General features: G+C 37.3%; 1 protein-coding gene across 18 annotated transcripts in view; it reads left to right on the top strand.

Moving 5' to 3' along the window:
- FIP1L1 (factor interacting with PAPOLA and CPSF1) overlaps positions 1-25,769 on the top strand; it is a 99,056-nt gene that overhangs the window by 1,429 nt on the left and 71,858 nt on the right. For 6 of the 18 annotated variants that reach the window (XM_050947662.1, XM_050947660.1, XM_050947669.1 and 3 more), the window contains exons 2-11: positions 372-411; positions 5,653-5,710; positions 7,045-7,148; positions 13,844-13,905; positions 15,591-15,698; positions 16,645-16,775; positions 17,083-17,151; positions 20,824-20,933; positions 21,599-21,736; positions 23,520-23,627. In XM_050947662.1, coding sequence (XP_050803619.1) covers positions 372-411; positions 5,653-5,710; positions 7,045-7,148; positions 13,844-13,905; positions 15,591-15,698; positions 16,645-16,775; positions 17,083-17,151; positions 20,824-20,933; positions 21,599-21,736; positions 23,520-23,627 — 928 coding nt within the window. The remainder of the gene's footprint in view (positions 1-371; positions 412-5,652; positions 5,711-7,044; positions 7,149-13,843; positions 13,906-15,590; positions 15,699-16,644; positions 16,776-17,082; positions 17,152-20,823; positions 20,934-21,598; positions 21,737-23,519; positions 23,628-25,769) is intronic. The other 12 variants (XM_050947666.1, XM_050947668.1, XM_050947671.1 and 9 more) reach the window with 7 other exon arrangements.

The following is a 25,769-nucleotide window of genomic DNA, read 5'->3' as shown; positions in this document are numbered from 1 at the left end:
AGCCCAAGCCACAACATCAACACTGCTGTTTTTAGCATGCTACCTTGAACCTTTGCAAGCTGGAGTCTGTTTTCCCTGACTGGGGGGCTTGCTTCCAGCTGCAGTGTAGACATACCCATTTACCCTAACCACATGAATACAGTCTGCAAACTAAAATCCTGATACCGCAAAGGGTCTGTTTGTGGAGCTTTGTTGGCTTAAGTGGAGTGTTGTGTTGGCTTACACGTCTGACCACACAGATCCAACTCAGGATTGGAGGATCCACCATTTTATTTAGTGGTACAGAATTAGAGCTTGCAAGATATTCTGCTGTTTTTGACTCCATGGTTTCTAAGACATAATTCTTAAATAATGTTTTTTGCTTTTGACAGATGAAAATGAACCAGAGAGACCAGAGGAGCAAAAAGCTAGGTGGGTGTCTTGATAGTTGTGAATTTGCTAATGTAGTTGTGTAAAAAGTGTATTCAGAACAAATCATTTCACACCTGTTCCTTGCAAAGTGATAGCCACTGGTAAGTCATTGGAAGTTGGGCACCTAAATTGATACCTTTGAATATCTCCTTCATATCATATGTAATCTAACTCTTTAAATGGTTTAACATAGAATTTGGCCTGTTCAGTCTTAAATATGAAAGTCCACTTTTCAGGGTTATCACTATCACTGTAGAAATGACTAACAGATTTCTTTAACATAGCTTTTGTTACATTGGGAGCCTACTACTGTAGAATGAGGGACACCCTTCTCCCCACGCACTTAAATGGATTATTGTGGGAAGTATAACGATATACGATGTAATTTAGTACTTGCTATGTGCATTTCAGCATAGAAGCTACAGTGAAATAAGAACATTTCGCTCTGTTTTCCAGGGGGTTACTGCTCTCTTTTGAGGGCAGGTAACACAATAGATATTGAGCAAATAAAGGCATTCAACAATAAATATAACATTAAAAATATCAACGTGGAACCATTCACTTTTGCTAGTTCTTGTTTTGTATTCATTTGACTTGATTAGTGTGTTCCTAAAGTCAGATTCTAGGGCTGAAATATATACTGAATGTTCCTGGGGATTGTCTTGTTGGGGGATGTACATATTAGATTTCAGTTAATCCCTTTTAAATTGTGCCTGAGAAGTGGCATTGTCAAGAGTGACTGAGATTCCTGAGCAGTAAGTGTTTTCTAGGTATCCCTTGACCAGGCTACTTAGTGCGTTGATGGTAAGGACTGAAATCTTCTACTTGATATGATTTTCTGTGGTGAGCAGAGGGCAGGTATGATATGCTCATAGTATCTTGTGTTTGTGAGGAGATATGCTGCTGGATTCTAATTTCCTCAGCAGCTGTCAGGCCCACGTAGATTGTATTGTTGCAGTTCAGGCAGGAGATGACAAAGGCAAGAATTACCAAAGCCAGGTCATTATTCACAAGGATAGAACATGACTTCTGGCCAGGGAAAGATGGTAGAATATATTACTTGCAAGGTGCTGCTGTGTGAGAGTTTAGCTTCAGCAGGGAATCCAGGAAAGCCTCCTAAACTGCACAGTGCCTACAAACTCTTCTTGGCATTTTATTCTACCTTCCAGTATAACCTAAGTCTTACAGCGGCTTAATGTCAACCAGCTTTTCTTCATCCAAAAACATATCTCAGCCAAGCATTGGGTTAACTTGGTGACAGAGATCATCCAGAGGTCCCTACACGTGCAACTGTGCCCTGTCCTCTGCATCTGCAGGGTTTGGAGACAGATCCTGCCAAGATATAACTTGGGAAGGCTGCATCTTCATTTCTAGGCTGCAACTACGCTGAAGACTTTGGCCCAGCTATTTAGGTGTTGCTGTGCTCAGCGTTACAATGATCCCAACTGTCTGGTTTTAGACTCCAAAGTGCCTAAATCCCTTTTTGGGGAATGAGGTTTAGGCTCCTAAGTCTGTTAGCAGTTTTCCCGTCATTAGTCTAGCGCAGTGCAGTTCTGCTGATGCTGATAGAAGCACTAAAGTACATTCGAGGTCTGCCATTTTTACAGTGTAATCTAGACATGCTGATTTAGTGTGGGTTTTTTTTCACTATAACTATAGATAGATGTGACAATAATTTTCTTTTATAATTTCAGCAGATAATATTGTTTAAATTGATAAAAATTGAAAAAATGCTAAAAATGCACAATTGCAGGAAATTATGGGGTCAGACAATTATTGAATGAAAGTAGATGTTGAGATTCAAAAAGTTAAAACTTTATAAACCATTAAAACACAACTTTTCAGCATCACATGTCAAAATATACCAATAAATACCCTTAAATCAACAAATTATACCTGTTTTTACTATTCATTCATAGGGAATTTGTAAGAAGTCTAAATCACTGGATGTTGACTCTGTACTCTGCCTATTTGTACATTTTGGTTATCATCTATGGAAATGTATTTCTGTTTGTGGCGGGTGGGAAATAGGGAAATCCACATGTACCAATTAAAAAAATCTAATCCTTCCAAGCCTGCTTATAGTCACCCATAGTAACTAGCTAGGAGCAGAGTTAAATGACAGTGTTAAAAAGGCCTACACCAATATATTCTATTTTTTCCACCTCTGCTAACACTGATGCCAAGGTTGCACTGATGTTTAACCAATGGTGGAAGAATTGCTAACAATTTTCAGTGTCATCAAGGCCACAAAGTGGAGTAGCTGTAGCAAGTACTTTATTCTTTGCTGGAAACAACTATTGCAAGACTGGCCCTTTTTTTTTCTTAATTCTCTGGAGCAACTGCATCAAGATGATTTTTTTTACCGCTCCTCTCAGAGGACAGTGGTGGGGTAGAGATGATCCCTTTGAAATTCAATGCTTTACATCTGTTTATTATATAATGACTTTTGTATTCAACAGTGGATTCAGTTCTAATGGAGCGAAGCTTCATTATAAGAAGAGTGAAAGTCCACTAAAATGCACTCAAGCAATTTTGGACTTGCATACTCCCTTCGTATGGAAGTAGAATCATTATATATGATCAATTATGATCATGTTCCACTTTATCTGCTTCTTGTAAACATTTGAATCCAGTTTTGCTATCCATGGGGTCATATCGGTGGACAGGAGTCAATGAAAATTTAAACATATTTCTTAGATTGAAACAAAAGGGATTATTTCATTATATTTTGTAATACTACTTTCATATTGGTGAGTCTTCTGATATTGATGGTGAAAATTGCACTATTCTGTTGTCTTCTGATTTTCTAGTATCTTCTGTAGATAATCTCCAGATTCATAGAATATCAGGGTTCCAAGGGACCTCAGGAGATCATCTAGTCCAACCCCCTGCTCAAAGGAGAACAAATCCCCAGACAGTTTATTTATTTTTTTTTTTTTAAAACCCTGTTCCCTAAATGGCCCCCTCCAGGATTGAATTCACAACCCTGGGTTTAGTAGGCCAGTGCTCAAACCACTGAGCTATCCCTGCCCCCATAGTATTTCATTGCTATGCCCATGAGCCTTTCTTCTTTTGTAGGTTTTCAGACCCTTGAGGCTAGATTCACAAAAGGGTTTAGGTACCAAAGTCCAAAGTTTGTGTGCCATTGGCATTCACTAAACTGCTGCTCAGCTGCTGCCTAATCACCTTTGAAGGGTAGTATTTAAGGCCCCACCCTCTCATCATGTTGTACTGGTTAGCTTAGACAGCTCTCCACCAAGCTTACTGGCTTCTGTGAATCCCTCTTTTGTGGCACCTAACTCTCCCTATGCGTTGTGTGAGGAGCCAACTCGGGCTTGTGAATCCCACTAGGTGGCAGGGGGCTTAAGTCCCCCTTGGGAATCTAGCCTTCAGTGTAGTTGTTTGATTTCCTAATCTTGCTGCCACCATCTCCATTTCTACAACTTTTGTCAAAATTGATATCATGCTAATTTGCTTAGTTAGGTGTGCTGTAAAAGTGCTTTGTCACATTTGAGTACAACTGGTGATGAAAAGAAATACTGAAAAAACACGGAGTCATGAGAAAGTTAATAATGTAAACCTCTACCCCGATATAATGCGACCCGATATAACACAAATTCTGATATAACGCAGTAAAGCAGTGCTCGGGGGGGCGGGGGGATGCGGCGCACTCCGGTGGATAAAAGCAAGTTCGATATAACACGGTTTCACCTATAACACGGTAAGTTTTTTTTGGCTCCCAAGGACAGCGTTATAATCGAGGTAGAGGTATATGTGCATTCTTTGAGTGTCACTGTACTTGAGCATGTGTAACGAAAAATATTTTCAGGTTTATTGAACCAGCCTCTGTGGCAAATAAACTTTAAATTGTATTTGCCATAGTAATAACATGTGCTGGACTAGTTCTCTGATGTATTGGTTAATTTTTAAGGCTTTGTAGTGATCTCATAATTAAAGTCACACTGGAAAATCTGTTTTCTTTTTAGAATATTGGCTATGTGGCAGGTAAAATGATCAGTTGTTAAATGAGTTGGTTCCTGCCGTTTTTAGTCAATAGTACCACACCTGACCACAGTACAAATGGTCCTGATTAACAATAATTGGCATCACTATTGGCAGTGTATTGAATGGATACCAAACTACCTCCTAACACCTAAATTGGCCTATTTCAAGTTGGGACAGAGTGGGGAAGGTTGTACTACTACTAATGCTTTAATCTCCATTCTTGTAATTCCAGCATAATTAAAAAACATGAAATTAAATGATTGTTTTTTAATTTAACAATAGCCAGTGTGTCATCCTAGTAAACGGTGATGTGAAACACCTAGGTTTGAATCCCAGAACCAGCCCTGGTAACAAGCCAGTGCAACTCTGATTGAAGCATTGGGAGTGTTGCCAATTTAAGTTAGTACTGAATTTGGTTTTCTGTCTGATTGCCCATCCAGAAAGAAGCTGGGACTACAGATCCCATCTAGCGGCTTGAGGAAATAATTTTAAGTACCAGTAGTCTCCTTTTCAGTTAAGGAGCATTTTTCATTATGGCTCTTATATGTTGTTTTGTTTGTTAAGCAATGTAAACAAGGATATCAGCACAGTGTTAGAATTAAGTTTAGTAGTCAGTTTTTGCTTCTCAGAAGCAACAAAACACTGGCTATTGAGTTAACTTGTTTTTATAAATTTCAGAGTGCAACAATGACTTAAAAAACAGTATTTTCAAAACTGGTGGATGTTACAAATCAGGTTACAACAAATTTAAAGGCTAATCAAATGTATCTAAGATATCATATACTATTGTGCCAGATAAAAAGAGAGAAAGAAACCTTGATAGAAATTTTTTTTGAAGCATTCTTGGATGTTCAGGCACATGTCTTTCATCATTTTAATGGAAGACATGTCTAAACAACCTAGTCATTGTAAAATATGAGTCCTCATTTTTGCATGCTAAGGTCCGAATCCTGCTCCCAATATACCCAAAGTATACTCTATGACTTCAATAGGTGCAGGTTCCAAACATGGTGAAAAATTGAAAATACAGTACTCTGAAAATATCTAGTTTGCATAATTTGTGTCACTTGGTAGTGTAAAATTGACATTAAGTTATCTCTTAGAGTATTTTTGCTTAGCAGTCATATAAAAGACTGCTGGGACATTGGCTATACTTCAAAATACTGTAACAGTGCTTTTTCACTGTAACCTGTAGGTACACAGGGTAACTAGCTTGCATTTTCTGTTTTTAAGTGCTCCACCGCCTTCTGCAAATGAAGAGGAAGCTGCTGAAAATGGTGTAGTGAAAACGGTAATTTTAAATATATATTACAGACGTATTCGTTAGTATGCTTTGCTTTCACATGGGGCAATGATAATTTCAGTGACCAAAGAACTTCGCCAAAGTAACTGACTTTACACGTTAGTTTGTAAGTTCTGTCACTGACTAATTTTCAGTTCATTTTTTATATGCAGTGCTTGCCAGAAATTTCTTAACATCCAAAACAGTATTTACTATGTGACCTTCTGCATGTCTCATAGGTTAACCTCTCACTAAGAATTACCTTTAAAATGGGTCTAACAATGACAGGTCTAACAGGGATGTTGAAGCTTATCTAATGTTTGGAAAGTGTTTTGTGATTGTCTAGTTAAAAGAACTGTGTAAATGCTAATTACTATTAGTGCTGCAAATGGTTTTTTTTGGAGCGGGGGTAATTCTGATTTTGTAAATGAACAGTAGTTTTAATATTTTGGATATACGAAGACAACTGATTAGTACAATGTTTTAAATGTGTATGCATGTTAATACTCATTTCTAATACCATCTGCCCCCTTTCCCCTTTTGCATCTCCAGGCAGTTAACTTATATGCTACATGGAAGAACGGTATATTAAGACATTTTAATAAAATTAGGGTTATCAAGGGAAAAGGGGAAATAGGAAGGGTATACATATAGGGTCAACAGCAGTCTAAAAAGCATGCCTTAATGTTATAAATTCTTGAGTAACAGAAAAAAAAATCAAATAACTTATTCAAGAACTATAATTGGTATACATTGACTAAGTTATTTGATGAGTAATATTCACCAAGCTGTAGAGAAAAGGAATTGTTTATGTAAATTATTTAATGAAAATTTGTGATGTTTGCTGAATTTCATGTATCTGAACATTTTCACCAGCATTTGTATATATTAGTATTTGATTTGCTGTGAATGTGTATTTAAAGATGCAAAGAACGTGGTCTCTTATATTTTTATGTTCTTTCCATGTTGAGCAGATGACAGTAGAGCTGAACTGTTATGGAGTAGGTAGATAAACCGCAGTCTTGAGTAGCCAAAGCCAGTTTTTCTTTATTTTGCAAAATGTTACATTTCACAAATAGCATATTGACATTCAAGATACATAAGTCTTATCACCCCTTTGCATCCAGATATCATCAACGTTAACATAGAGTCAGTGGATAAGTTGGGTTTTCTTGGTAAGACCCTGTTGTGCTAAGCAGTAAATGCCAGCTGTAAGCCAAAAAATATAAATTAATGTGTTACGGTTAATTTGTTTTTCTACCAGAGTTTGCTGGAATGGACGCTTAAGTCTGTGATATTTTAGGTAAATATCTGATTGTACCTTTTGTCTGTTTTTGTTGAAGAAGGTGACAGAGGCTGAGGATGACAGTGACAGTGACAGTGATGATGATGAGGATGATGTTCATGTCACCATAGGAGATATTAAAACAGGAGCTCCACAGTATGGGTAAGTTATTTTCAATACCTGAATATTAAGTGTTTGACTCGGAGCTTGCAGCAAGTATAATGCTTGAAATAGATGACAACTAATTTGTTCTATGTGTTTCTATGTAGCCTTTTCATCTGGTTAACCAATTAAAATTTAATTATCAAGTTGATCTGAAAACAGAAAACTGTAAAATAAAATTTCTGCAAGGAAGAACCAGCAGATGGGTTACATTTTCACTCTCTGAAAAACCCAGAGTGGATTTGATTTAAATCAAATCGATTTAAATCACTAGTTGGGAAGACTAAATTTAATCATGGATTTCTACATAAAAGTGCATTCTTGTTTGTTACAACCTTAATACATATTCTTCACAACTCAGCGATAGATATAGGTTTCATTTTTAGAAGGTACACACTATACATTTTTAAAGTGATTTATTTTAAAAACTTTTCAGATTAGTTTTTACAGCTATATCAGAAAATGAATGATTGGTTGTTTCATTTATCAAAGCTAATTAAAGCAGATATTTATGAAGTCATTGGGAGGTGAACTATTTACAATTCAACAGGCTAATCATTAATATTTGGAGGATTTTCTTGCCATGCTGTATTAGGAGGAGACTATCCCCAGACAGATATTTAAATTGTTTTATTTAACTAAAACAACAATGTTATGTATTCTGGATTTTTTTTCTTCCACAGCGAACATATAATATTTTAACAAAATAAGCATGTGAGTTTTTGAATTTAGTTGAACATTCATGTTTTTTAAAATCAGGTTTGTTTCTGTTAAAATTGTTTTTAACTAAAATAGTTAAATGAAATATTTAAAACAAAAATTAAGTCAACTATATCAGCCAGGTAAACATGAGAAACTTAAAATATTGGCTTCTGCAGCTCACTCAGTGGTCTTCACCTTCATTTTCCTGTTTGTTCATAATCTGGAAAAGAAAAACAAGCTTTCCTGCTTTTTCAGGTCCCAAACAATTTCTCAGTTTGGAATGAATTAGTCCAAAGGAAGAAAATATTCTTTTTACACCAGCAGAAGAAGCTACTGCTCTTAAAAGTGAGATTATCACTTCAGCAATCTCTGAATCCAAGTGATTAAGTGACTTCCACCAGTTCACTGGTGTGACTTTCTTTAAAACATCAGCAAACGTATATTTCTTGAATTGTTCACTCTTAGCTCTGAAGTTTATTATAGTTGGCATTATGGAGGGATGATTGCTGGATGTCCTTGTCATAACCAACTCCTCTTCTTCAGCATTTAAGGTTTGGCCCTGATACTGAGTATTAAGAATATTTGCAAGAAAATGAGCTGGTGGTAGTGCTTGTCCCATTCATTTTCTTAATGCTTGTGATTTAACTCGGTCATTGCATATTTCTCTTTTTAAGATCTCACTCAGTTCCTTCCAGATTTCAACAGCATCAGCAATAAAACAGCTATTTCCCTGCATTTTGTTCAAGGCTACAGAAATAGGCTTCAGGGTACTCAGAATGTATTCAATACTTCTCTTAAGCCCAATGTTGAGAACTTTGGCTGTGACAGTGCCATCTATTTTTTTTCACGATTTTGTTCACAAACTGTTATCAGATTAGGCCAGTTCTTGATATGGTCCTCAAAACAGTCCACTGCTGAGTTTCATCACATGTATTATGGGAGAGTTAGCTTGATTCCTCCAACTTTTTTCAGAGCAGCTGTTGTTACGGAAGTATTTTGCAATTTCAACAACATTAGCCTTTATTTCTGGAACAGTGAAGTTTTGGCTAGGAGGTGCGTCAAATGAGAACTGTAACCATAAGTTATTAGCTTGGGACTCTCTTCTAAATAATTTCTTCTCATCTTAGATACATTTGCAGCATTGTCTATGACCAAGCAGCATACTAGACATTTGAATTTTTTTTCATAGTTTGTTATAGCTTTTACTGCTACTTCTTGTAAGTATTCTGCTGTGTGTGCATTTCCTGATGTATCAGTTGTTTTCCTTACAGAAACAACTATTCCTTTCTTCTGTTGTCACACAAGCGTATACAACAGGATCATTGTGGACATTGCTCCACCCATCAAGACTCAGGTTAACAATTTTACCCTCTACGCATTTTGCACGCTGCTCAATTTCTTTTTCATATACTTTATCCAGCAATTTGCCTGCGACATCTGCTCTGTTGGGTGGACTGTATCCTAGTCTTAATGCCTGAACCATGTTAATGAAGTGTGGGTTCTCAATCATATGGAAAGGAGAGTTTGTTGCATAAATTTTTTCATCAGTTACCTCTGAGTAATCTGCTCATCCTTATCACAGACTTATCTATGATTGTTTCCGGATGATGGGGATTTTTTTTTTCTTTTTGCTACAGGTTATATGCAGTGGCTATGTGACATACATGATGTGACAGAAACACTGTCATTGGCAGATAACTCTGAACTATAGAAAATGATGGTGATCTTGAAGGTGGATAGTTTTGAGAATCCTCTATGTTGAAGATGGATTCTCCTAAACAAAATAAGTCAATGCAGTTATTTAATTATTATTATCATAGTGCTCATTTAGTATTACTCATTGCGTTCACTGACACTCAGTACTATTTTAAAGGTGAAATTGTTAAAGGAAGATCTGCCTATTTCAGCTATTTATTTTTTATCACAACTGCATCTAAAATGATGTTACTCTATGGTACTGATTATAGTTTTTGCTCAAACATGAGAATTCAAGAATAATCCAGAAGGAAGACAGGCAGTCCTTAAGAAAGAAGTATGAAATAAAAAAGTTTACCAACCTTAATATCCTGCATATTCAGACATGTTCCTTTCATCATCTTCAACGCCGCTTCCTCCTGAAAAGGAACACTTCTCATGGTGACTTTTTCATTCGGGCAGCCAGGCCTTGCATTTCTTTGTTGCACTGTTTGCGTTTTGCACGCATGCCTGTCTTACCTACAAGTAGAGGAACTTAATTAAAATATTCCAAACAGGGTCTCTTTTATGTCCTGCTGCCATTATAGGTTTTCCCTAGTGAGAGAATGGTATGTATGGTAGCTCTCAAATCAATGAAGGCTACATATTCTGGAATATGATGCGCAAGGAGTTTTGCTTTTGTTTCTACTGCCTGTCCCTCCCTTCTCACATTTATCTCCAGACTTCTTCTCCTCGTCCAGATCTATTCCACCCCCAACAATCTTCTATTCATTGAACTTTTTGAAACTTTGCACTTTTAGAGACAGGTAAGGGATTGACTCTGTGTACACAAATTTGCAGAGGGACAATAGGGTTGAGGTCTCTTATTTCTCACCTGTATTTATTTATTTTAAACCATTTTTGGTATTAACAAGCATGTTATCTCTGGAGACACAAATCCACAGTTTGAGAACTGCAAAAATAAGCATCTCTGATGGTATCCTCTAGACCGGGGTGGACAAACTACAGCCCGGAGGCCGCATCTGGCCGTTCAGACATTTTTAATCTGGCCCTTGAGCTCCAGCTGGGGAGCAGGGTCCGGGTCTTGCCTTGCTCCACGCCTGCCAGGGCTCCGCGCTTCTCCTGGAAGCAGTGGCGTGTCCCCCCTCCATGCTATGTGTAGAGGCAGCCGGGAGGCTCCATACATTGCCCCTGCAACTCCCATTGGCTAGCAGCCATGGCCAATGGGAGCTGCAGGGACAGCACCTGCAGATGGGGCAGCGTGTAGCCGCCTGACTGTACCTCCCTATAGGAGCTGGAGGGAGGACATGCCACTGCTTCCAGGAGCTGCTTAAGGTAAGCGCTGCCTGGAGCTTACACTCCTGACCTCCTCTTGTGCCCCAACTCCCTGCCCCAGCTCTGATCCCCCTTCTGCCCTCCGAACCCCTCCGTCCACGTCCAGAGCACTCTCCTGCACCCCAAACCCCTCATCCCCAGCCCCATCCAAGAACCCACACCCCCAGCCATAACTCGCCCTCCCTCCCGCACCCCAGCCCCCAATTTTGTGACTGTTTATGGCCCACTATACAATTTCCATAGCCAGATGTGGCCCTTGGGCCAAAGAGTTTGCCCACCCCTGTTCTAGACTGAGCACTGAGTCTCATTGGGTAGATAGAAAGATTAGCCTAAATAATCTATACAGAAGCCCCTGGAACCCCATAAAATTGGATCCCTAATCCATGAACTATTGGAACTCATTTACAAAAACTTTTTTTAAACATTACATGAATATGTTGTCTCCTACTATAGAATTAGAATTGATCATCATGGAATAGGGATTAGATATCTTTGAGCTCTAATGTATCTTAATAAAAACCCTTAAAAGCATTTGATTAAAAAACACCGGTTTTTTTTTTTTTAATCATTGATTTTTATCCACCCTGGAAAAAGTTGCATTGCAGAAACATATGAGGGCTGAGACTTCAGTTTTAATTAAGTGGCAATATAACCGAATTAGAATTTTAGGTTAATACTTATGATATATTGACTTTTCCTTTGCAAACTGGAAAGTATTATGCACAAAGAGGACATTAAATATGTTCTCAGTCCAGTTTCTTGTGGACAAAGTGCATATTAAAACACCATCATAGTTGGCATTTTTATGATGTTCATAGAGGATTTAGTGGACTTCAGGATTGAACTGACAGTCCTTAGAGATGGTCCTTCAAAGTTAGGGCTCAGGCACATGTTTGGGCTGTGTAGGAGAATTTGCATTATCACTGTCCTGTATTTTTTTACCTGTGAATAGAGGACTTCATTTTCATTTTCTGCTACCCCAGCAACTTTAGAGAGCACTAAGTTCACTTAAAATTATGGAATACAATTTTCCAAGTGAATTATGTATTTACAAGGATTCTGAAGGAAAAGCACCATTAAAGAATGGAAAGTCTGCTTTAGGGTTGCTGTTCATGTGTAGAATAAAATTCTGTTAATCTAATGCCTATGATAATACTGAGCCAAATTCTGCTTGTGTTTCTCACATGTGTAGTCCAGTTGACTATTTACATGAATAGAACTAGTAGGGTTTAATGCTGAATGTGCTGCAGTAGTACATTTTCTAGGCATAATTCACTGGGTTATGTACACAGTCTTAACTTTAGAATTATATTGTATATTCTTCAGTTTTGCAAAGTGTTCAATATTCCAGAGCTTTAAGTATTTCGTATCTGAAAATAACAAAATTTGCGAAACTGGGCAATATTAAAAAATGCCAACTGTGTCATCAATATTTGTGATTGTCATTTCAACAGCATACTGCATGTTCTGGAGCTGGTCACCTTTGGATAAGGAGAACCTGGGGTGATGGGAGAGTTTTTTAATGGGCAGAGTGCCCCTCTTACCCCGAGTACATAGGTTTATTAGCATATTATACTAAAGCTTATTAAACTGAGTACAAGGAATTTTAAATAAAAGCCCTTCCAGAACAAGGTTATACAATGAATTTGTCACCCACTCCTGCTTTTATGCATGGGAAAAGGATTTTAAAATTAATTCAGTTTTAGTTTATTTAAACTTTAGTACAGAAAATTATTTTACAAGTTTAAATTGTCTCTATGTATTTAGTTTTGGCCATTGATACGAGAACTATAACATTTTCTCAACAAAGTCATATACTGATGTAGCATTGTCATACCAGAAGAAAAGTGCTATTTGTCAGTCTTGCATTATTGCAATGGAAATTACTTTTATTTAGGAAGAGAACTGGAATGAGAAAGATGTTACAGGGTAGTTAAACAGGAAATTGTACACTTCCCTTTACTAACCAAGATTATCTGGAAGATTGTCTGCACCTTGAAGTCTTTAAACCATGATTTGAGGAGTTCAATGGCTCAGACACAGGTTTAATACAGGAGTGGGTGGGTGAGATTCGGTAACCTGCATTGTGCAGGAGATCAGACTAGATGATCATAATGGTTCCTTCTGACCTTGAAGTCTATGATTCTAATAAAAGTGCTATCATCACTGTCATTAGGGGCAAATACTAGCTGTGGGGATGAGCCACTTGCACACATTATGGGGTAGAATTTGTTCCTTTGGTGTCCTAAGTTACAACACCAGTACTGGGCCTTGACAGCACTCTATTACTAGAGCAGTGTAGTGTCTAGTTTATAGTTAATGCATATTTATATATGCACTGGAAGCTCAAGATCTATTGGTATCTGTGAAGCAAGTTCTATTGGCCTAATTTTTGTTCTTTGTTTTTGTAACATATTGTTAGTGTAAAAGTATGAGATATTTGTTTAATTTACTGAGGATTATTTGAGATGGTACAAAATAGCATTTTCAGCAAAAGACACAAGGGTATGTACTTATTGAAACTACAGTTACCTTTCATTCAGTTTCAATAAATGCTTATTCTTCCTGCTTCAGTACAGATTAAATGATAATACTGAAACAACAGAGAATCTTAACAGTATTGTCCAGTCCTAGTCCCCTGGCATTCTCTGTATCCCGAAGTGAGCCTTTTTTCTTTTTTTGGTCCTGTCCATTCTTGAGGCTCTGTCATGGTCACTGTGCTGTCAGCACCCAAAGTGTGATTGAGACTTCGGTGCCGTTTATTAATTGGAGAAAAGTGCTATTGAGTGTTGGAGCGATGCATTCTCTTGCCCTAAACTGATCTCTCTACTTCTGTGGTGTTTGTTTGGAGAGCTTGAGATTCAGAATGACAATCAAGTCTAGGTCCTCTTCTTGTTTCTGGATATAGCTAACCATTTTTATGAGTATTCTCTATCTAATTCAGTTTTGTTAATTTGTTGAAGATATGGAACAGCTCCTGTGAATCTCAACATCAAGACAGGAGGTCGAGTTTATGGATCATCTGGTAAAAAAATGTTTACACATTTATATTAATAGAAAATGTAGCAAATGTATTAATCTGTAGTAGCAGCACAGACTCTGTTTTTAATAACAGTTTTTGCATAAAGTTTCTGCACAGTGTTAGTGAATTAGACAAATACAAAATCTTTAACATTTTAGTCCATTTGCTTTTAGTGAAGTGGCCCCTAAACTGAGGTTTGCTCCCCCCTAGGGGAACACGGGGGAACGTTTGGAGGGGCGGGACCCGGGCCAGCTCCCATGGCGGGCGGGGAAGGAGCACCACCCAGACTCTCTCCATTACTAGTTCTGCTCCAGCCCTGCCCACAGCCCTGGCCCCACCCTTAGCCTTGGCCCCTGGGGAGGAAGTGGAGTGAATGGGAGTAAGAGGGGGCACAACGCTGAAAAGTTTTGGGACCAATGCTGTAGAGTATTAGATCAGCTGATATGTTAAGAATTAGGGTCGTAAAAATGGTATAGTTGCATTATGTATAATTTAATCCTAACATTTAAGGTAGTACAAATAATTAAAAATAATATAAATAATATATTAATTGTACAGCAGAAGTCTCTGAAGAAACTTTGCCTTTGTATTTACCATCTGTACCGTAAGGCACTTAAAGGGTAACACTTGGTTCGCCTCTGTTGCTGATTTCTACTATTGCATCTCTCAGCTCTCTCGTAAAAATTCTGTTTGCATTCCAGCGGTGATGAATGAGCTACAACTACTTAGATAATATGAGTTAAAAAAGATGCATAACAGGTGTCATGACTTGGACCATTGTCTTCCCTTGCTGTATATCTAATTTAGATGGTATACTGCTTGGAGAAGAAAAAAATTTTTTAACTGTCTTAAAGTACCATGTGTATCTACAAAATAATTATGCACAAATTAGAGAGTCAAATTACATGGCAGAAATTATATATATAATTTAAGATCCAATAAACAATGCTTGCATTTTGTTATAAAAATACTACTATATGTGAAGCTTTGGATGATATCTTCTTGAATGTAGAAGGGCCACGTGATGTCCTAAGTGCAGTGGAAAAGGTTTGGTGCCACTTCAAGGCGAGGGCAGGGCACAGAGAAGACATAATTGGAGACTGCTCTATAAGTGCATGCATAGAGTACAGCTCAGATTGCAATAGAAGGGTTTCAGCATGTGGCTGTTCAGGTGGTCTGTACCCTGACCTTTTGGTTTTGGGGCAAGGGTTGCATGAGAGGAGGATTTGTGTTTCACAGGGACTTTTTTCATGTCATACACTTTAGTTTATTGGAATCTGGAAATAACGGTGATGCCTCTAAAACCAGTCCTCAAAACAGCAATTATGGTAATTGAAATTTCTGATAAAACAAACACATGTATAAAACTACTGTTTTCTGAGCATGTACAGTTGTTAAAGTCTACAAAAATTAATTGCAGATCATGTAGTTGCTATTTATTCACTATAGGTAAGTTGGAAGGATAAAATGTGTTTAATATAGTAAAGAAAATGGTTTCATTTAGATTACATGCTCTTCGGAGTAAGGATGCTTTCTTCTTACTTGTCTGTAAAATGCCTAGCACTCTAGTGCTAAATAACTTGTCAAAAATAAAATTTTAATTTTAGGAAAGTCACATGAAAAGTGTTGCATTTATTAACTTATCTCTGTAAAAGGGATTTTATGATTTTTGTTACTTTTCTTTATAGGTGCAAAAGTCAAAGGAGTAGATCTTGATGCACCAGGAAGTATTAATGGTGTTCCACTGCTGGAAGTAGATTTAGATTCTTTTGAGGATAAACCTTGGCGAAAACCAGGTAATATTTCTGCATGACATTCTTACTGCATAATGTACGCATCGGTTGAAATACAGTGATATTTAATAGATTACTTTAGATAGTTTTTACCCATAGCAGATTAATTAATTGGTAACGTCCTACAAATGGAAGTAATATACACAATTGTACTAATTTTTAAGTGTACAATTAATGAGCTAAATCAACCATTCCTACTTGAAAAACCTGTAAAGGGAGACAAGTTACTTTGATGAGAATGTATTAACCTACATGGAGTTCCAGGGTATCCACTGCAAACACCTGTCAACAGGTAGGGAGAGGAGGGGATGGGAGAAGGGGGCATAGCATATGCCCAGCTAAATTCATGGACATCCTGAGAGATCCATGACTGGAAAATCCAAAGTTCTCTGGGGTTGTTGCTATTAGCTCCATGCCTGCATGTGCTACCAGAGATAAAGCAGAAAGTAATGTTACTAGCAGAAAAAGCTACATAGAATGATTGGTTACCCCTTGGCCCACTGACTTTGAGGAGAGGGCTGACTCTTAGGGTCTCTGCATGTGTTCATTGTTTTCTGCTTACCCCTCTCCCCATACATATGGTAGAGCCAAATTTGGCCAGTGTTTGCATTCTTTTCATCCCTCTGAACTGCTCATTGGAGTATTTTGTAAATTGCTTTAAAGATGAAAATGATGTCTTTATAAAGATGTAAGAGGCATAGTACTTTTTGATTATTATTTGAAGCCTGATATCTGCATAATTGGAATGTATAGCATCACCAGAATAGACATCAAATATATTGAACTGTAGAAGGTTACATATTATTTAGTGTAAGAAATTTATAATTCTTAACATTGGGACTTTTCCCTGATATCTGCTTCTTTCTGTTGCTATAAACAAAGCAGAAATAGAAAAGGGAAGATGAGTTATAATGCTTAATTCTTAGAATTTGTGCTTTTCTGTTTGAAGGTGCCGATCTTTCAGATTATTTCAATTATGGGTTTAATGAAGATACCTGGAAAGCTTACTGTGAAAAACAAAAGAGGATACGAATGGGACTTGAAATTTTACCAGTTACCTCAACTACAAATAAAATTATGGTAATTAATAACATTTCTGTGGTATTCCATAATGTGTAAACACTTTTCCCCTCTCCCTCCATAAAACTGTTATGGTGCTGTGTCACTGTTTGTGTGTTAGAAACCTCTTCTGCCTGGTACAATATCATTGTTAATAAGTTCATACCTTATCTATCCTTTCCCGCCACCCAGAATATTTCTCTATTGTGTCATTGACTATTGGTGCGGATAGTGGCACCGCTAGGCTGTGACCATGTGTTAGTCATGATGTAGTCCATCAGTTCAAAGTTGTGTGGTATCTTAATGGGCAATGTGTTATTTAACTTAGGCCGAAGACAATTCTATGGAAGTAACACCAGGTGCAGAGATTCAAGATGGCAGATACAATCTTTTTAAGGTGAATTTTAGTAAACTTTCCTTGGTTGCTCTCATTTTTGTTGAGTATTGCTTCCCGTATCACTCCCAAGTGATAGAGGCAAGATTGAAGTGGACATAGCTATTTTTCTAAGCTCTCATCTTACGTCAGTGACTTTCAGTGCATGTCACAAACTTGCTGAATTAAAAAAAAATTGTTTGTTTTGTCATCACTGCTGCAGGCATGAGAGTTAATGGCCTAGTGCACTAACAACTGCTAAGTGAAACTATACTTGCTTTATGTGGTGGTTTCATTTTTTTAGTTGTAGTGCATTTGTTTATGCAGGTTAAAGAATTCCTGCAGAGGTTCTGGAGAGGCTTTGGAGATTATGGCATGATATTTTACTCCACAGCCTTGTAGTTATTTTACTTTTTGTACCCTTCATCCTTGATGAGTCTGAGATGTGAAGATGTCTTTTCTATTAAGTTATTTTGTTGTCTGGTGTGAGTTAGATGTACTCTGCTTTATTTTCTATCTGATATTTGTCTAAATGAGGACAAACTGCGATAAATAAAATACCAGTATTTTAACAGAAAAACAACCTAGCTACCTGTTTTTATCTTCAGTAGACTGGCTTGAAGCATTGACTTCAATTTTCTCTTTTTTTAAAGTCACTCTTTAATACTTCAGTTTATATTAAAAGTAGTTTTAATGTAAATAAGTCTGTAGTTTCAGTTGAAATGCTAAAGTCATTTTATTTTGGTTGTTGAGTTATAATGTGTGGTAAGTGTTTCATTCTTGAATTTCATTAAAACCAGTTCAGAACAGATCATTGCTGTTTCTCTATTCCATGCTACAGTAACAAAAACAGCAATTGTAGCCAGGGTAGTTTTTTTTGTTTTTGTTTTGGGGCGCCATTTCTCACTCCTGCATTGCTGTAGTGTCCACTAGTTTTCTTCTCTGTCTCAGTGAGGATATTCTTTACAGTAGCTCCTGTAGCTTTTCTTACCCCCATGTTCATCATGTCAGAGTTCAGGAAATGCAAGGAATGTGGTCTCCCATTGCAGCTAGCCATTACAAGGTCAGACTCTCTTCTGGACCTGCTGCTTGCCCTGGTAGGGGGAGATTTAAGTGGTCTGACTCAGAGGCTGCCTTCCTTGAACCTGGGGATTGAGGTTTGAAGCTCTAACAGGAAGACAGCCGGGGGGGCAAGAGTTAGTGATCTATCACTGTTTAGGTAAGTATTTTCATTGTCTAAACACAATAGATTGTTTGCCATGTGTGTCTTTCAATTTGCGTGCCTTTTCTGAGAAAGAGGAGGATATGTACATATTTCCTATAGACGTCTGAGGACAAAGACACTTCTTCTTTGAAGAATATAACTTCTGTCTGATTAGTACAGAATCTACCATTTAATATCATTCTTGTTAATTTCCCCATAATAGAACCATGAATGAATTACTAAAGAATAGCTTTTATTTGAATACAATTTGTTCATAACCACTCCAGACTTCATATTTGAGCTACGATTACAATTAGAATGTGACTAAAACATACAGTTACAAAATTGTTTTGTTATTGAAATAGCATTCTATAGCTGATCATTTGAAGCGTCTAAAACAGGTAGGCAACCTATGGCATGCATGCCGAAGGCAGTACATGAGCTGATTTTCAGTGGCACTCACACTGCCTGGGTCCTGGCCACCGGTCCGGGGGGGCTCTGCATTTTAATTTAATTTTAAATGAAGCTTCTTAAACATTTTAAAAACATTATTTACTTTACATACAACAATAGTTTAGTTATATATTATAGAGTTATAGAAAGAGACCTTCTAAAAATGTTAAAATGTATTACTGGCACACGAAACCTTAAATTAGAGTGACTAAATGAAGACTCGGCTACACCACTTCTAAAAGGTTGCAGACCCCTGGCCTAAAACATAAAAGGGCATGCATTTGGTTAGAATAAGAAAATAGAGAAAGCTGAACAGGGTAATGAAGAATAGGCTTATTTTATCATTTTGTTTACATTTTTCATTCTCCATTGAAACTATAAGAGCCATATTATTTGCCTTCATATTGTAGGTTTAGACTAGCCCTAAAGTAATTAACAAAATTAAATCTTACAGTATTTTCACATTTTCCAGAATCGATGGGCCAATAGAAATCTTTAGGGATTTTATCCTTCACCCGAAGAGTCTGTAATAATATTAATTCAGTTTTTCCAGCTATTATGCTTTTTTATTTCTGGTTAAAAGAAAGGTCGGTGAGCTACAGCAACATACATATTCTGGCTGAAAACTTGAACAATTATGCCACTCTTGCATGTTTGATTAGAAATTTTCTAATGTTAAAGTATTTGTTTAAAATCCAGTGTGACCATGGCAACAAAATGTTGAATATAAAGTTACTTTACTATACATGGAAATAGCTCCACAATGATTTCTTTTTAAGCTGATGTCCTGTGAGGTTAAAGAATCCAAGATTGTCTATTATCATTACTAATTACTTAAGCACTGAAAGTCTCTGAGGTGTTGTACATAAATGTGTGAAGGAAGACATAGTCCTTGCATTAGACAACTTGCCTTCTAAGGTTGGACTACTGTGCCTGTGTGGAACTCTGTTTAAGGGACTGAGGCTGTGCAGAGGCTTTGCAGTCCATTGCCATGTGAAAAGTTACAAGATCAGAGCCTATATGGAAGTATACCATGATTTAGCTACATTCCCATATAATATTCTGAGATGTTGGGATCTAAACAATCATCCAATAAATGTTGTTAATAAATGGAAATTGTTTTACAGATGTTACAAATGGAAAGTTGTGTGTCTTAGGTTTTTTTCAGGCTCCTAATTCCACTTTTGCTACTGCTTTTCCAAAGAGAGTCTCTGAAGAGGTGGTATGCATGTGTCACCAGCACCAATTAGCATGTCCATTCTACTACTGAATCACTGCTGCTTCTGTTTCTTTCATAGTGCTCACATATTTACCTAACAGAATCTTTAGGATATTTTGTTTATATACCGTGTCACTGTCAGCTGAAAAATTGGTGGGGGAAAATAGGTATTATAGGTATTTGCATCAGAAATACTTAATAAGATAGAAATTCTATAAAATCTTGCATTATTTTAAAAACGTTTCTACATTTCTAGTATTTCTTACTAAACTGTAAATGCCAGTAGCTGCATAGTTAAAGTGCATGAATTGAATATTCTTGGTATGACTTTCAACAGTGAAGTAATTAATTAGGCTGTAGTTACTGTCTCGTTACGTGGAGAATGTTTTCACCTTGTTTTGCCGTTTGTTTCTGATGTGAAGACTTTACATTCCATTGGTTTTCTTGATGATTAGCATCTTTGAAAATAACTTCGATATTTTAAATCAAAATGTTATTTTACAAAATAAGAGTCTGCAGGAAGATTAATTTAACTCAGATTTTGTTGTCCTTGGTCATATACCTTAACAAAGTTATGAATTTTGATGTTCATTGATAAATGTGAAGCTCTTTAGTTTCTTTTTTTAACGTCAAAAAGAATTTCTTGCAAGTAACACTTCCTTGTAAAATGTGGGATTTTATTAACTGTGCAAGAATAATAGTTTTAATATTATTGAAGTTGTGAATCATGTGGTCTCTTTCCAGTGTGTATTGTTGTATCGAGTGATGGTACTGTTAAACTTCTGAGGCTGAGCTAATGAGGAAAACTGTTGTTTTGAAGGTACAGCAGGGCAGAACTGGAAACATGGAGAAGGAGGTGGCAGTGCAGTTGACCAAAGCTGAGTTTACGTCTCCTCCCCCACTGTTCAAATCAGGAATCCCGACAAACAGGTCAGTTGGACAGTCATAATTTCATAGCTTGTTGTAAAGTTTTTTCTTTTTAAAGGTTTTGATCTGTTGTAGAAAAAAAATTTTTTTGACTTGTTAAAAATATGCAAGGAAGCATGATCTTACTCAGTTTCAGTTTGTAACCAGTTCTGAGTGAATCATTTCTGTTTGTGCATGCAATGCAACTCCTGTGATGTTCCTAAAAGAAATGGTAGAATGACAGACCAGGAAAAAGTGATAGGACCAAATAGGACAACAGTGAAAATCCCAATGTTGATATCTCATATAGTATTTTCTGCATAGTTAATTTGGCTCCCAAAGAGTGGAGTAGCCACCAAAATGTCTCTTGTTTACACTGCAGTATTAGCACTAACGCACATTTTTTTGAAATAAAATTTAGAGTTGGAAAACTAGAATAAAAACAACTCAAAGATCCTGGCATCTAGTCCCCTCTCTGCAAGGTATCTCTTGCTTTCTTGCACTTGGTTGACACGTAGCATACTTTTCTTAAAAGTGGAGGAAATAACTTCATTACTGTAGTATTGTTCCACACCTCTCTGGCTTTAATATGAACTACTTGTGTCCTTCTCCCTTCAACTCTAAGCTTTACTGTGTTTGTGATTATGAACTTGGCTGTCTTTGGAGTTCATGACTCTACTTTGTTCTAGTTATCAAATGGTCCTGAAGAGCAATTCTGCTGGCAACTCAAAAAACCTGAAGGCATTTTATCATAGTATCGTAGACGTTACAGATGATGGCAGTGGAAATATATTGAATCATCCAGTCCCACTCTTCCCCAATTCAAGGTTTTTTGCTATTCATTTTTTAGTACTATGTCAGGAGTAATTTTAAATATCCCAAAGAAGGGGGCTTCTGTCATGTTTTTGAAAAGCTGTTTAACAGGCAAATACATCTCCCTGTAAAGAAATCCTTGCTTAATTTTCAGCCAAAATGTTCCCCTCCTGTTGCTCTGAGTTATACTCCATTGTGCTAAACTAAATAGTTCTTCGCTGTGCTTGGGGCTTACGCTGTTGAGATGTTGGTAGATTATTTTCAGGTCCCTCCACTAACCTTTATTTATCCAAAAAACAGTATAACTTTTAAACTTTCCTCATTTATATATATCCTTCCAGCCCCCTGACGATTTTTATTTCTCTTATCTGAATTACCCGTAGTTTATCTGTATTGATAATGAGATTCCCAGACTGAACACAGTGTTCCAGGTGTGATTGCTTTAGAACTGTGCAGAGTACCATTGTTTCATGATATGATATCTTGTGTAACACAGCCCGTTATTGCACTGGTATTTTAAATACTTTAGATAATGTTAATGAACGGCTATGAAATTAGACTTTTTAAAATACATATCCATTCAGCTTAAAATATATTGATAGTGTAGATATGGATTGCATATTCTATGGATGTATATTATGAGTGTGCAGTTTTAGTTTAAGCACTGTATATGTGTGTATTGAGATTGAATTTGTTACTTTGTAAGGAAAATCCCTGTGACATGCTGCAGATGGAATTAAAATTTCATGCCATGCCTCTTCCCTTTCCTAGTGTTTCCCTGCCTACTTTCATTTCCCCTCACATCCCTTATCTTTGAGTCTCAGCTTGCAGCTACCATATTCTGATTTTCCAGTGGTACTAAAGTCAGTAAACATTGTTGATTAGAGGAGTTATTCTTGAGCAATTGAGGAGCACTCCTTTTCTTAAAGAGCCAAGTTTACTCCCCAAGTTTTGATATCTTTGGGAGTAGAGATTGGAAATCAAACCTGGTTCCCTTGCATGGCAACAGAGAGCACAAATCAGCATGCCAGCATTTATATTCCTATCCATCCTTCCCCATCAGTACATGTTTAGAATAGGTGTGTATATGGTGCGTCTGTATTTATATATAAACTTTGTTTAGATCACTGTAATTGCATGTCCTTATAATGGCAAAGCTGACTTTTTTTAGTATTTGATGTCTGCTATTTTAGGATACACTGAGTTATAAGTTGCCATGCCAAAAACAATGTTTCTTATAAGTGGTCAGATGAGACTTTGAAAGAAAAATTTAAAAATTATTATAAACAACTTAGTTTTAGATCATTTGCAATGCATGCTTCTACTTAAAACATTTTTGGTAGAATGCAGTAACAGCAGTACAAAGTTCATCACCACCACCACCCTCCCTGCACCCTGTTTGTATATGAGGGAATGTTACTCTGAGTTTTTGTATTGCAAATTAGAAAAAACTTGGAAAAACTATTTTAGATGTTCTTATCCCTTAAAATAAGAGAATTTTAACTAGGTACAGATTATTTCAGGTGGTAGGATTGCACTGCAATCCCAGTCTGATGTCATTTGTTAAAAATTCCCAGTGTAGTATGAGGCGCCAGCAGTAGTATTGTTTATAAATGTGCTAGTAAAGCTTCTTGTCTTACATAAGAACTCCTGCTAGTTTTAACAGTAGATGATGTACTGGGTGGAGGGAGTGGAAGAATGACAGTGGAAATGGGAGTAGGGAAGAGAAGAGGCGCTCAAAGAACAGAAAAGGTAGAGACACAAGAAAAGAAAGACCTAGAAAATTTATCTCACCAGAAACAGCACCTCTTCTCAGTCACAGACAAGCACTGCTTCCAGAAAAGCCAGTTCAGGCATCGGGAAGTGGCAGGAGCGATATGGGAGGGCCGAATCACCTGAATTAAGGTAAGAAAAACAAAAAAATTAGGGCACAAACATTATTTAACATTTTAATCCCTCCCTTTCCCCCTCCGTCTTCCCATTTTTTATTTTATTTTATTTTATTATTTTTTTTGTGTCATTGGTGGGACATTGTCCCCCTTAGACAGATTTTTGGAAATCTACCTAGTCAGGGCTGCCATTTGGTTTGCTGGATGTACTCTTGTGCCTAGATATTGCAGCACATATTTCCCCTTATTTGGGAGTCTGAAAACAGATGGTGGTCTGACCACATAATACATGTGTGAGAAGCAAAAATTGAAAAACATTTCATTTTAAAAATTTGTTCTCTAGTGTTTGAATTTAGAGCCTATTAATTACTTCCATCCAATGGCTTATCAGCTTGAAAACCCTAATACCCAAATAGCTTTCCCTCTAGTATGTAAATCAATAATAGTGGTTAGCCAGGAGCATGGAAATTGTTGTTTAAATGATGCAAACAGAACTATCATTGGCTACTAAAAAGCTAAGAAGCAATTTTAGCCAGGTGGTAATAGGTTTCATTTGAAAAAAAAAATCGTGAATGTACATCATATGAATACTCCTGTATAATGGAAGACTTCCATTTGATTGAATAGTTTTAGTGATATCTCATCTATTTATAGCTTATTTATTAGGTTTATTTAGAAACTGCAGTATAAATATAATCATGTAGAAGGTTAAAGATTATTGAATAATCTAACAATATGTACTTCTGAAAGAACTAGAACATTATGGAAGTCATCTAATAGATGTCTAAATAACACAGTATTTAGTTAGCTATTTTAGCAGTTTAACAGAGACAGATAATTACAGGGTGAGTCTTGTTCTGTCACTGGGCTAGCTGTACCTCTGTCCGTTCTTCGGAGTCTCTGTGAGAGCTCAGGCTGTTGGCCTTTACCATTTCTGAGGTGGAATTCCATAGTTTGCCCACTGTCACACCAGGATCCCTTGGGTATTAACCGTAACTAATGTGGCAGGTCCTACTCAAGTATGACCCCGCAAGGGTTTCTCTTTCGGAGCCTGTGACAGCGTACGCTTGCAGTAAGATGAAATCAGCTTCTTCAAAACAAAACATGATTTATTTTGCCCAAAGGATACACAGTACTTAGATCAGTAGATATAAAGCAAGAGGCCTTACATACATATTCCCTTGCCTAAGCTTAATCTCTCTATCCACAGCTCAGGTGGGTCTGACTTATTTCCCCATCTCTGAGTTGGGAAAACCAGCCTACACTGCTTCTAGCCTTTTCTCTTTGTCTCTAAATGCATCCCCCTGTCAGCTTATTTTTCCCCCCACTGACAGCACCCAAGACCAGCTCACCCCAAAAATGTCTTCAGTTCCTGCCAGCAGCACTTTAACTGTCATAGTCTTTTGATCTCAGTGACAGAAAGTGAAAAATTTTAGCCTGGATGGAGCCAGCTAAGTAACTGTTCCCTCAGTTGATAGCCCAGCCATTGTGTGCTTAGCTGCTTTGAAGGTGTGTACCTAAAGCTAAATTATATCTGTTATTGTTTTACCTTTCTTGCTCAGTTCTGTAGCAGTCCTTTGTAACAAGGTGCACCTTGGGCCCCTCTGGTTTTGGACCCTACTGCCCTCTTCAGTCAGGAATGCATCAGCTTGATGCAATACCAGTGTTCTTTTTTTACAGTTGTTTTCCCACCACCACTTTCCACCTATGTGTACGTTTTGCAGCTAACTTTGCCAAGTGCAGGCCTGGCCAGCAGCAGACCAAGGCTCCCAACTCCCTCTGTGCCTGTCTCTCTTCCTCCAAACCTTTATAGCCCTGGCTTATGAGGCTGGCAGGTGCTGGCCGTTACCAGAGAGAGACAGGGCTATCCAGCCAGCCCCAATCCATTCCCCTTGATTGGGGCTGGAGTGGCAGGGGCTGATTTAAGTGCTTCTCACTCAGCACCCTGTCATACCCCTTTACAGCTCTCTGCATTGGGTCAGGCGCCAATATAAAATTGAATAGGGAAACTGATGTTTTACACATCATATTAATAAAAAAACCCCACCTGCACTACTTACAGCAAATATAAAGCAATGAAGGGAACCTCTTTGAACATATAAATAACTAGATTGTGTACAGATTGAACATTTATGAAGTGTATTTCAGACTAGCTTAA

The sequence above is a fragment of the Gopherus flavomarginatus genome, chromosome 3 (assembly GCF_025201925.1).
Source record: "Gopherus flavomarginatus isolate rGopFla2 chromosome 3, rGopFla2.mat.asm, whole genome shotgun sequence".
Classification (NCBI taxonomy): Eukaryota; Metazoa; Chordata; order Testudines; family Testudinidae; genus Gopherus; species Gopherus flavomarginatus.
Note: the sequence above shows the minus strand (reverse complement) of the source record. Positions and strands in the feature narration are given on the sequence as shown.